Genomic DNA, 12,799 nt, shown 5'->3' on the forward strand with positions numbered 1-12,799 from the left:
ATATTTGTGACTTATCCAAAGCTTTAGATTACATTAGTCTTAAATATTTGATTAGATAAGTTAATATTTGTATGAAGATAGAATGCTGCTCACCACATTAGAGTTATTCAGGAACATAATGTCACATAGAAAGACAGAAAAACACTTTAGGTTTCATATAAAGCCCTTCATCAGGGCTCACACACAAACACAAACACACACACGCGCGCACACACACACACACACACACACACACACACGCACACACACACACACACACACACAGACTGTGAGCCAGACTGCCAACAACTTGACTGCACTATTTCTAGCAAGATTCACGATTCAATATAAATTTAGATGATCTGCACATGGAAAAAGCAATGTCCTTTACATCCATACGAGGCGCAACCCAAAATATCTGAGAATTTCACTGTAAAAATGAGAAAACTACACCTATGTCCTAATTTTCTCCATCACATTCAAAATAATCACCTCAGGCATGTATGCAATGATCCAGCATTGTTCCCATTTTTTGAAGTGCTTCTGAAAGTCTGCAGGGTGAAGGATATTCAGGAGTCGTTATAATTCCCTTTGGATGTCTTCAATCGAGGTAAAATGTCACCCTTTCAACGTGGTTTTCATCTTCGGGAATAGGAAGAAGTCGCACTGGACTAGGTTGGGTGAGTAGGGAGAGTAGGGCACCATTGCCATATTGTTTTTGTCCAGGAATGTCTTCACAATGTGTGGGGTGTGAATGGGTACAATGTCATGGGGCACCAACCAGTCCTCCTTTTCCACAACTCTGGCTGTTTCCGCTAAATATTTTCTTTTAGTCACCTAAAAACTTTGCAGTACAACTGCCCATTGACTATCTGACCAGATGGAACAAAACTCTTTATGCACTATTCCCCCCAAAAACAAAATCAGCATTGACTTCATGTTGTAACAAACTTGTCGAGCTTTTTTCAGCCTTGGAAAAGATGGTGTTTTCCAATGTGATGATTGCTGCTTCATTTCAAGGTCATAAACATAGACCCATGACTCATCACCTGTTATGACTCTGGATAAAAATTTTGGACATACTCAAACTCTCTGTTGCAGCTGAGGTTTTGTTGGTTGATGCTGAGAATGTGAGGAACAAACTCTGCTGCAATTTGTCTCATGTTTAGTTCGTCAGCTAGACTTCAATGACATGTACCATACAACAGCCCAAGACTGTTACAAACATTGTGAATTGTCTGTCTTCGCGGATCACATCATGCACTTTCATGATCATTTCTGGTGTTGTGCATGTTGACAGTTGACCAGAATGTTTGTTATCTTCCACAGATTCTCAGCCTGCGTTGAAGTGCTTGAACCACTCAAATGTTCTTGACTGACTCACTGCACTTTCACCAAATGCCTCTGTCAGCATGCAGTGGCTTTCAGCTGCAGTTTTCTTCAACTTGAAACAGAATTTGATGCGCATGTTATCCATTTCACAATTCACAGAAGTGCTGAAATGCGTTCTGTCATACACCGCTACAATCCCCAACTGCATGCACCAAAGTTGACGCAATTTTGTACCATTGTAGCTAAGACACATATCTTGAGACATCTAGATGTCATACTGATACTGGTTTAAAGAGTACAATGAATTTCTCAGATATTTTGGGTAGTACCTCGTATATTATGAATTATATGTTGATACCATAGATCAGGCTGCTCCAGCTAAAGTGCCCTCCTGCAAGCAGCCAAGTGCCAGCAGGCAGCAGTAGGCAACGTGAGCAGTCAGGCAGCTGGGCCACAGTCTGTGCAATCGTACTGTCCTGGCTGATCTCCCACAGACAGGGGTGGCCAAGTCAATCATGCGTGCACAGAATGTGTACAATTGGCTCCCAAGAGTAATTACGGGTAAAGTTTAAACAGATAGTAAATAGTAGTCCAGAGAATTATGTGCCTAGTAAGTGGATTAAGGAAAGAAAAGAATGACCATGCTTTAACAACAAAATTTGGAAAATGCTGACGAAGCAACAGAAAGGCTATTGCGCTCTTCAGCTCAAAAGAGAACGCACAAATGATGACAGGCAAAGGTTAGTACACATTCGTACATCTGTGAAAGATGTATGCGCGAAGCATCCGACAACTACAACTGTCACACTTTAGCAAAAGATGTTGCTGAGAACCTGAGAAAATTCTGGTCCTATGTAAAATCGCTAAGCAGGCCTAAGGCTGCAATCCAGTCACTTGTTGACCAGTCTGACATGGCAGTTGAAAGTAGCAAAACAAAAGTCAATGTTTTACATTTCGAATTTAAGAAATCATTCATGCAGAAGAATCACACATACATACCGTCATTTGATCATCGAACAAACTTCTGTATGGACGACACAGTATCCCTGGTGTAGAGAAACAACTGAAAGAGTTGAAAATAAATGACACCAGGTCTAGATGGAATTTCAATTTAGTTTCACAAGGAGTACTCTAACAGCATTGGCTCCTTACTTAGCTTGCATTTATCGCAAATCTCTCACCCAGTGCAAAGTCCTAAATGACTGCAAGAAAATGCAGGTGACTCTTGTATATAAGAAGGGTAAAGGAACAGACCCACAGAATTATAGACCAATAACCCTATGTCACTTCGGTGTAGAATCCTTGAACATATTCTCAGTTCGAATACAATAAACTTTTTTAAGAAGCTTCTGTCCATGAATCAGCACGGTTTTAGAAAGCACTGCTTGTGTGAAGCTCAGCTTGCTCTTTTCTCATGATATATGGCGAACTATGGATGAAGCGTAACATGCAGATTTCATATTTATAGAGTTCCGGAAAACATTTGACAGAGTGCCCCACTGTAGGCAGTTAATGAAGATACAAACATGATGAATAGGTTCCCAGATATGAGAGTGGCTCAAAGACTTCTTAAGTAATAGAGCCCGGTATGTTGTCCACAATGGTGAGTAATCATCAGAGACAAGCATATGGTCAAATGTGCCTGTGGAAGTGTGATAGGATCATCATTATTTTCTACATACATAAATGATCTGGTGGACATGGTGGGCAGCTCTCTGCAATTTGAGTAAAAATAAATGTCATGTGGCTAGGGCCTCTCGTCAGGTAGACCGTTCGCCAGGTGCAAGTCTTTCGATTTGATGCCACTTCCGTGTTGATGGGGATGAAATGATGATGATCAGGACTACACAACACCCAGTCCCTGAGCGGAGAAAATCTCCGACCCAGCTGGGAATCGAATCCGGGCCCTTAGGATTGACATTCTGTCGCTCTGACCACTCAGCTACCGGGGGCGAACTGCAAGTTGAGTGACTGCAGAACGATACAAGATGACTTACACAAAATTTATTGTTGGTGTGATGAAAGGCAGCTAGCTCTAAACATAGAAAAATGTAAGTTAATGGGGATGAGCAGGAAAAACAAATTTGTAATATTCAGATACAGCATTAGTAATGTCTTGCTTGACACAGTCACGTCGTTTAAATATCTAGATGTAACGTTGCAAAGCACGATGAAATGGAACCAGCATTTGAAGATTACAGTAGGAAAGGCGAATGGTCAACTTCGGTTTATTGGGAGAATTTTGGAAAAGCATGGTTCATCTTAAAGGAGACAGCATATAGGAAACTAGTGTGACCTCTTCTTGAGTACTGCTCTAGTATTTGGGATCCATACCAGATCAGATAAGGGAAGACATTGAAGCAACTCAGAGGCAGGCTGTTAGAATTGTTACCAATAGGTGAAAAATATGCAAATGTTAGAGATGCTTCAGGAACTCAAATGGGAATCCCTGGACAAAAGGCGATGTTCGTATTGAGAAGCTCTATTGAAAAAAATTTAGTATGTGAAGCTGACTGCAGAATGATTCTACTGCCACCGACATACATTTTGCATAACAATCACAAAGATAAAGTACGACAAATTAGGGTTCATACAAAGGCATATAACCAGCTGATTTTCCATTACTCTATTTGTGAGTGGAACATGAAAGGAAAGGACTAGTACTGGTACAGGGTACCCTCCGCCACACACTGTACAGTGGCTTGTGGAGTACGTATGTAGATGAAGATGGAAGGTAGCCTACACAACCTGTGTGGACAAGCTGACGAGTGCTTGCGGGTGCCTGTGGCCATGAGGCAGCACTGGAATAGCCTGTCACAGATTATGTAACTTTGTTACTAATTTGTTTTATTTGTGTCATTAGAGTATGTAAAACAATGGATTGTAGACACTGACTAAAGCTTTACAAGACAACTGAAACAAATTTTGATGTACTGGCTGCAACATGTGGAGTGCCACAAGTACAAAACACATTTTACAGTACTTTCTGCACTCAGTTTATCTCTAGTGTCACGAGATATACCCATGTTTCAATATCATTTTTAAATGATGTGACAGAAGAACAAATTTTACTCATGATATCAGATGAAGTAAATACACCAATCTCAAGTGCCTTTGTTGGCATGGCACATAGTATAAACTTGTTCTCCAGAAGAGGAACTGATAATGAATTATAGTGAAAACACATGACACTCAGTAATGATAAGTTTCTAATGTAACAACACTACACCCAAACATATGCAGATCACATTGTCTATTCCTGTTAATGATATTTTATGTAAACATTTTTATTGGGTTGTGTACAGCATTAGGAGTGCTATTTTTTGCATTAATTATTCTGAATGCATTGTTTCTCAACTGTAAAAGAAATATTGTTAAAGTTGCATGATGAAACTTAACTGGTTATGAAATTGTATCTTAACTTGTATTGTACCTTACTGTAACCTCTGCACAAGCTGATTTTTCTGAGGGAAAAATACCATTACTTCTGAATGTGGAAAGTACTAATGCATCAAATCTTGAAGCAAGCAGGCAAAGTATAACTATTACGTAACTACAAGTACCAAGTTGCCTTACATGGAAGAATATTGAGACAGGCAAGCCATTCTGAAGTTTACTCCATGATAGTGATGATGAAAAGCCAGATCTAATATAGTGGAACAACTACACCCTGGAGACCACCAAATAGTTGTGTTGAGTTTGTGTATGGTTTGCTTTAGATGATTCCAAGATGCTACATTTGGTGACTGAATGTTCTATACAATTTTTCCAATTGTAATCAGATAAGATCATATATCACTGGATCATGCTTTTAGTTTATTTCCCATTTGTATAAAGGACAAGCAGTTACTATTGCGAAAGTGTATCTGTAATTACAGCTGTATGGATTTTCTACATAATCCTCACTTTTTCATGTTTAATGATTTTGAGTGTTCTGTTTAAGAAGTAACTTCATTTTTGTGGTGGTCTTTTCTTCTTCTTCTTCTTCTTCTGCAGTTCAAGTATTTGTGTTTTGCCTGTTATGGCACTTGTCTTTTCCTTTGCCTTCTTAGGCTTCTTTGGTTAGCCATATTGTAAGTACTGATTCTGTAAGGCAATCTGCCGCAGTTCATTCTGTCAAGATGTTCACTCCATTTTCTTCTGGCATCTTCAGTTTTGTTTCTTACATTAAATATGTTTAATTCCTTCCTAATGTCATTACTACTTCATTTGTCTCCTATGGTGCAGCAACTCACAGCCCTAAGAAATCTCATTTCAGCTGCTTGGAGCTTACTTTCTCATCATTTGTAAATAATCCACAAATCAGTTACCTGGAGTAGTGTGGGGACAGCCATTACTTTATAAAACTTCATCTGTGTGTGTGTGTGTGTGTGTGTGTGTGTGGTTTTTTTTTTTCCTGTCTCGTTTCTGAAGTACATGTTTACTTCAAATTTTGCTACTTTCTCATCTGTATCTTTGTCATATTTGTATGTGATACCACATCACAGATTATTAAAATGAGTGGCCTGCGATATTACTGTACTGATCACTGCTATTTTTCTTTTTATGAGGTCCCTTCCTATAAAAACCATTATTTTAATTTTCTTTGTGGTTACAGTTATGTCTTTGTTTCTTTTGCTTAGATATAAATTCCTTTCTGCAGGTCATTCTCTTTCTCTCTTAAAATTTTAAATTGTAAAATTGCCCAGGTGCACAGTTCAATTTCAACAATGTTAGCTATTTCTCAACATTACTGACACTAACATCCACGTCACTCATCTCTGCAGTGGTGCAGAGAACTGGATCGCAACAGTAATTCTGGAGCCTCCTTTGTAAAGGAACATTAAAAAATGGAGATTATATAGTTGCTGTCCAATGATACTACACAAAAACTTGCAGTATTAATGTTTGTTTTGTTGAATGATATGTTAATCTGACCTATGTAAATAACTTTGTGAAGTAAAAGCCTTTGTAACTATTTTCATTTCATTAGCTGAGGTAAGAAATTCTGATTTGAGCATAACACAACATAAGAAATGGACTAAAAATAACAAAGGCTCCGTGTCACAAGTTTATTGTTAATATCACTAATTCAAATGTGGTAATTACAACAAATCCGATCTTTATAGAACATTGTGACCTTCAGCACAGATGACTACCTGACTGTAATTCTGCTCATTGTGCACATCTATTTTGCTGCTAATGAACTCTGCACATCAAACCCACTCCAGTTTCCATGACATGACACTCACATAGTATATTTCAAAAAGTGATGTGCATCAGTTAAGTTTGTGGATCATATAAATACAGAATGAAAGTAAAATGTATGAGATGAAGAAAAAGGAAAACATATATACCTGACTGGTCAAGTGTAACATGAGCTCGAGAAATACTGTATTGAGTACGAGGATACTGTGGTCGGCTCACATCTGTAGCAACTACTGGCTGCCCTGCAGCAGCACCACCACTGGCCACTGCAAAAATCACAGGTGAGCTATTTAAACAGAGAAATTACTGAATTGTTACTTACAGATACTTCCAAATATTACTTGTACTAAAGGATGAGTTACAGTAAACAAGAATTGGTTTTGTCAATGGAACATGGCAGCAAACAGAAACAACATCTTCATTCAGCATAACAGATCTGAGAGGAAAAAACTAACTGTAAACACCTCTCCATAGATTCTACTGTTGGTTTCATATTATCAAAGGACTACGGTTTGAAGCCCACATGAAACTGTAGGCTCTGCTACAACTATCTAGGATAATCGATTCAAAGGTCAGAGGAAGGCAAGGATATACATTCTGCAATACCACAATTACTAGGAAAGCACTGTTGTGTCCAAACAAAACTTCAGGTTGAGGTCACCTTAACCTCATTATGAAAGCAACATACAAAGACCATCAATGCATCGCATATTATGAGAGCACATACTAGTATTTTAAACTGCATAGTTGATATGGGTATTAAAAGTAAAGACAATAAATTTCTAGGTTGTGAGTATGTTTTTAGGATGCTCAACAGCGAGATTATTAATGATCTTGCTAAACTGCATGAGACATATGTGATTAAAAATCTGGGTAGTGTACCAATCGGAAATCTAAAATAACAACACAGGAAAGTTTTACTGGTCTATCACTCACATTTCAGCATTTCGCAGAGGGTTCATACAACTGCTTTAAAACTATTTCTTGACTGCTCCATTCTTGAAGAGCATGTGCAAAAAATTAATTTAATCTTTCTGTGTGAGCTCTAATTTCTATTATTTTATTATGATAGTCATTTCTCCTCATGCAGGTGGGACTCAAAAGGTTTGGCTCTCAGAGGAGAAAGCTGATGAATGAAATTTCATGACAGGATGTCGTTGCAGTGAAAAAGCTTCCATTTGCATGAATGTCAGCCCATTACACTTATCATATCCAGAATACTCTTCTCTATTTCAAAGTAATACGAAATGCGCTGTACTTCACTGAAATTTTTTGATCTCCTCTACCAATCTATTTTGTAAGGATCTCATATCACAAGGCAAAACCCCAGAAGAGGTCAGACAAGTGTCGTAATTGTAGGCAGTATCTTTAGTAGATTTGCTGCACCTTGTAAGTGTTCTGCCAATAAAACACAATCTTTGATTCACTTTCCTCACAAAATTTTCAGTGTGATGGTAGCAATTTACGAGGGCAGTTCAATAACTAATGCAACACATTTTTTTTCTCGGCCAATTTTGGTTGAAAAAACCGGAAATTTCTTGTGGAATATTTTCAAACATTCCCGCTTTGTCTCGTATAGTTTCATTGACTTCCAACAGGTGGCAGCGCTGTACGGAGCTGTTAAAATGGCGTCTGTAACGGATGTGCGTTGCAAACAACGGGCAGTGATCGAGTTTCTTTTGGCAGAAAACCAGGGCATCTCAGATATTCATAGGCACTTGCAGAATGTCTACGGTGATCTGGCAGTGGACAAAAGCACGGTGAGTCGTTGGGCAAAGCGTGTGTCATCATCGCCGCAAGGTCAAGCAAGATTGTCTGATCTCCCACGTGCGGGCCGGCCGTGCACAGCTGTGACTCCTGCAATGGCGGAGCGTGCGAACACACTCGTTCGATGTCCTTCCCCATGGTCAAACGATCAACTCTGAAGTGTATTGTGCTACTCTTCAGAAATTGAAGAAACGACTTCAGCGTGTTCGTAGGCACAAAAATCTGAACGAACTTCTCCTTCTTCATGACAACGCAAGACCTCACACAAGTCTTCGCACCCGAGAGGAGCTCACAAAACTTCAGTGGACTGTTCTTCCTCATGCACCCTACAGCCCCGATCTCGCACCGTCGGATTTCCATATGTTTGGCCCAATGAAGGACGCAATCCGTGGGAGGCACTACGCGGATGATGAAGAAGTTATTGATGCAGTACGACGTTGGCTCCGACATCGACCAATGGAATGGTACCGTGCAGGCATACAGGCCCTCATTTCAAGGTGGCGTAAGGCCGTAGCATTGAATGGAGATTACGTTGAAAAATAGTGTTGTGTAGCTAAAAGATTGGGGAATAACCTGGTGTATTTCAATGCTGAATAAAACAACCCCTGTTTCAGAAAAAAAATGTGTTGCATTACTTATTGAACTGCCCTCGTACATCGTTTGTAATTGTAACCTGCAGGTATTCAGCTGTATCGACAACCATTAAATTTGTATGATTTATCATGTGATCAATAATTAACAGAATTTTTTGACTATTCATGTGATTGACTATACATTTTCTATTGATTAAAGGCAACTGCCACTTTTTGTGCCATACAGATACCTTGCCTAAATACTTTTGCAATTCATTTTGATCTTATGATGACTTTACTAGGGAGTAAAGGACTAGGGACTGCGACCTTTCTGTTAGGAAATCACAAATCCAGTTGCACAAGTGATCTGATAATCCACTTGCACGTAATTTAATTCAAAGCCGTGTGTGACGAATGATGTCTAAAGCCTTCTGGAAATCTACACATATCGAATCAACCTGAGACCCCTGCTGACAGCACTCTACTACTTCAGGGAATAAAGAGCCAGTAGTGTTTCACAAGAATGATATTTTCTGAATCCATGCTGGTTGTGTGTGTCAATACATCATGTTCTTCAAGGTATTTCATAATGTTGGAACACAGAATACGTTACAAAATACTCCTACAAAACAATTTTAATGATATGAATCTACAACTCAGTAGATTACTTCTCTTCCCTTTCTTGTGTATTGATGCGACTGGTGGAACTTTCCAGTCTTTAGGTACAGATCTTCCATCAGTCAAACAGTTGCATATGTTTGTTCAAAATGGAGTTATTTCATCAGTAACTCCAAAAGGAAGCAATTAGTATACAATCTGGACTGGAAGACTTATCTTTATTAAGTGACTTAGATTGCTATGATAGACTGAGAGTATCTACTACCAAATTACTCATGATGGAAGCTGCTCTTGATTTGAATTCTGGAATATTGGTGAAAAATTTCGAAAAAGTGTGTTTAGTAACTCTGCTTTAATGCCACTGTTGTCAGTAACATTACCATTACTACTGCACAATGAAGGCAGTGGTTGTATCTTGTTCCTGGTATACTTTACATACTAGTAGAATATCTTGGAATTAGTTATCACATTTGAAGACAGTTTCCAAAATACTAAAAATACTCCATACCGCCAGATCTTGACACCCCCCCCCCCCCCCACCCGCCAACAAACTGTCATATGGACACTCCTGACAGCAACTGTCTACTTAAATTTCACTACAAGATAAAATACTACTAATAGCAATAATCACACCACCATCAACCAGTTTTAATCTGTTCTTTCTGAATGCTGTTAGGTTGTTGGTAAAAACTTTGGTTGGACTTTTCTCCGGCTGTAACCAGCATTCTCTACCTAATAAAATTTCTGCTTTAGTGTTTCCTATGAGTGCTTGGAGCTTTGATTCTTTCCCAACATAGCTACAACAATTTACAACCATAATATCTGTGTTTCCTAGGTCTGTCCCCTTCGAGTCTGCACCCCTGTTTATACTTTTCCCAGAGCCTCTAACCTAAAAAATTGCCCAATCCACTCCAAACAGCTCCCGTTACCCATGCAGTGTGTAAAGGTCCTTTGATATAGTAAGTGGATCCCAATAGCTCTCGTCTTCTGAAACATGTCAAGGAATCTGCAGTCAACATGGTCACAGAACTGCCTGAGCCTCTGATTCAGACCCTACACTACATTTTGTACCAGCAGATCTGTCAAAGGTGCTGCAGATGTTAAGCTTCATTTTCATCTTGCACACATGACTGACTGTCGTTACTTCAGACAGCCACCAAAAAACCAGAGTGAATCTCTTCTGATCTGAAGCAACGTACATCACTGAGTACTGACATGAGCCACCACTTTCAGTTGGTTACATCTTTTGCTTATCATGGCATCAGAAAACATCCACTCCAAACCTGGGATGACTCCACCTGGTATCCATAATGAGTGCCGATGGATTTCTTTCTCTACTTGGCATCCGTGTCTCTAAGGGGGCTTAGTCACATGGCCAACACCAGAGTTCCCAACCATCAATAATCCCTACCCTCTGTGAATCCCTGGACCTCACACACTGAGTGGATTTCTCTGAATCAGGACAAACAAATGCAGCTGGCACATGATCTCTATCAGCCACAAGCAGCAGGCCTTTTGATTGGTCTCCTGGAATGTCTTTTGCTGCCTGCCAAACCTTAAAACAACTTCCCACACGACCATGTGTTAGGTGTAATCTCAATATGGGCAGTAACCAGTCTGACCACAGCAGTGGAACTATCAGTGGATACATGGAATATGCTGGATGTCTCTTGGATCCCCACATCTGGCCATCCACAACAAAGGAATGTATGGAGGATAAGGAAACAGGAGGACAACTGGAGTATGCAGCTGGAATGTCCTAAACAAGCATAATGGTAAGTTAATAAATCTTCTTTTGCAATTTATTGCAAACTTGAATTTTCATCATTCAGGTACAGTTTTCTTCTACATGACTGAAGTTAAACTCACAAAAATTGGTACAGATATTTAGAATGACCTCCTCTACCTCCCTTGCCCAGTACTTCCTGAAACATCTATAACATGATGATGATGTCCGTGATATTTGAGCTACATTTTTAAATATTTTTGTTGTAGTAAAATAAATTACTTGTCTTTTTTACAGATCAGCATCAGGGAAGGAAATTGGAGGCATAAAATACTTATGTGAATGTTGCCTGTACTCTGACTCTTTTTTCCAAGCTGTGCAGTCAGTGGTTCCAAAGAAACTGGTACTGCAGTGAAATAGTGTTCCGTTTTTTATACTATTATAAATATTGTTGTCAGTACCAAAATATAATAAATATCTCAATGATTTTTTGGGAAATGCTTTGACTGTTGACCCCAATTGTGTGTAAGAATTTTGATCTATCTCTCATTTATAGATTAGTTGCACTATGAGGGTGAAGATAATGCTAAAAATGCAACCCGTTCAGGGGCATGTCCTACCAAAGATCTGTACCACTGAAAGTAGTGTTCTGTCGTCACCTACACAACATCATAGTTCATCCCTATGCCATTTCAACTCCCAACCCCTTGCTACAGTGATCCCTGTGGAAGACCAAGGTGAAAGACTCACTGAAAAGCAAAAGTGTTAAGTCGTTGACAGGCATACACAAAAAGAAAGAAAACTTGCTAGCTTTCAAAGTAATCCTTTTACACACACACACACACACACACACACACACACACACACACACACACACACACACACACACACACACTCTACGACAATACGCACACCGAAACTATGACAACACATGGCACCAGTTGGATGCACAATGCCGCATTTCAGCACATGAACTAGGTCATGGTATAGGTTGTGTCGCGAGGGGTGGATAGGAGGAGGGAGTGGTAAGAGGTGAATTTGACATGCAGTGATACGACACGGGAAGGAAAAAGTGTTGGGTAGAGGGTGTGGGCACAGTGGGTTATTCGAGAACGTGGCTAGGGACGAGTATGAGGGCAAAGGGTGTGTCACAAAGACAACTTCCATCTGGGTAGTTCAGAGAACCTGGTGGTGGATGGAAGGATCAACATGGTCTGGATCATGAAGCACCCTCTGAAATTGGGCATATTACGCTCAGCTACATGTTGTGCTACAAGGTGATCTATTTTGATCTTGGCAACAGTTTGGTGGTTGCCATTCATCATGGTTGACAGCTGGTTGGTAGTCATACTGATAGCTTTTTATGTCAGTGCAGCGGAGTTGATATATGATGTATGATGGGGTAGGATAAGTCTGTCACAGGACTGAGGTAAGAACTGCTGCATGGTTGGATTGGGCAGGTCTTTCACCTTGGTCTTCACCTTAGTCTGCCACAGGGATCACTGCAGCAAGGGGCTGGGAGTGGGAGAGGCATCGGGATGAACTATGATGTTGTGTAGGTGACGACAGAACACTACTTTCAGTGGTACGGATCTTTGGTAGGACATCCCTCATTAAT

At 39.8% G+C, this 12,799-nt stretch overlaps 1 protein-coding gene across 1 annotated transcript in view; it reads right to left on the reverse strand.

Moving 5' to 3' along the window:
* Nucleotides 1-12,799, reverse strand: part of LOC126184593 (neogenin) — a 250,931-nt gene that overhangs the window by 47,071 nt on the left and 191,061 nt on the right. Inside the window, exon 21 of the mRNA XM_049927035.1 lies at nt 6,648-6,764. Coding sequence (XP_049782992.1) covers nt 6,648-6,764 — 117 coding nt within the window. The remainder of the gene's footprint in view (nt 1-6,647; nt 6,765-12,799) is intronic.

Source organism: Schistocerca cancellata, chromosome 4 (genome assembly GCF_023864275.1).
Source record: "Schistocerca cancellata isolate TAMUIC-IGC-003103 chromosome 4, iqSchCanc2.1, whole genome shotgun sequence".
Classification (NCBI taxonomy): domain Eukaryota; kingdom Metazoa; phylum Arthropoda; class Insecta; order Orthoptera; family Acrididae; genus Schistocerca; species Schistocerca cancellata.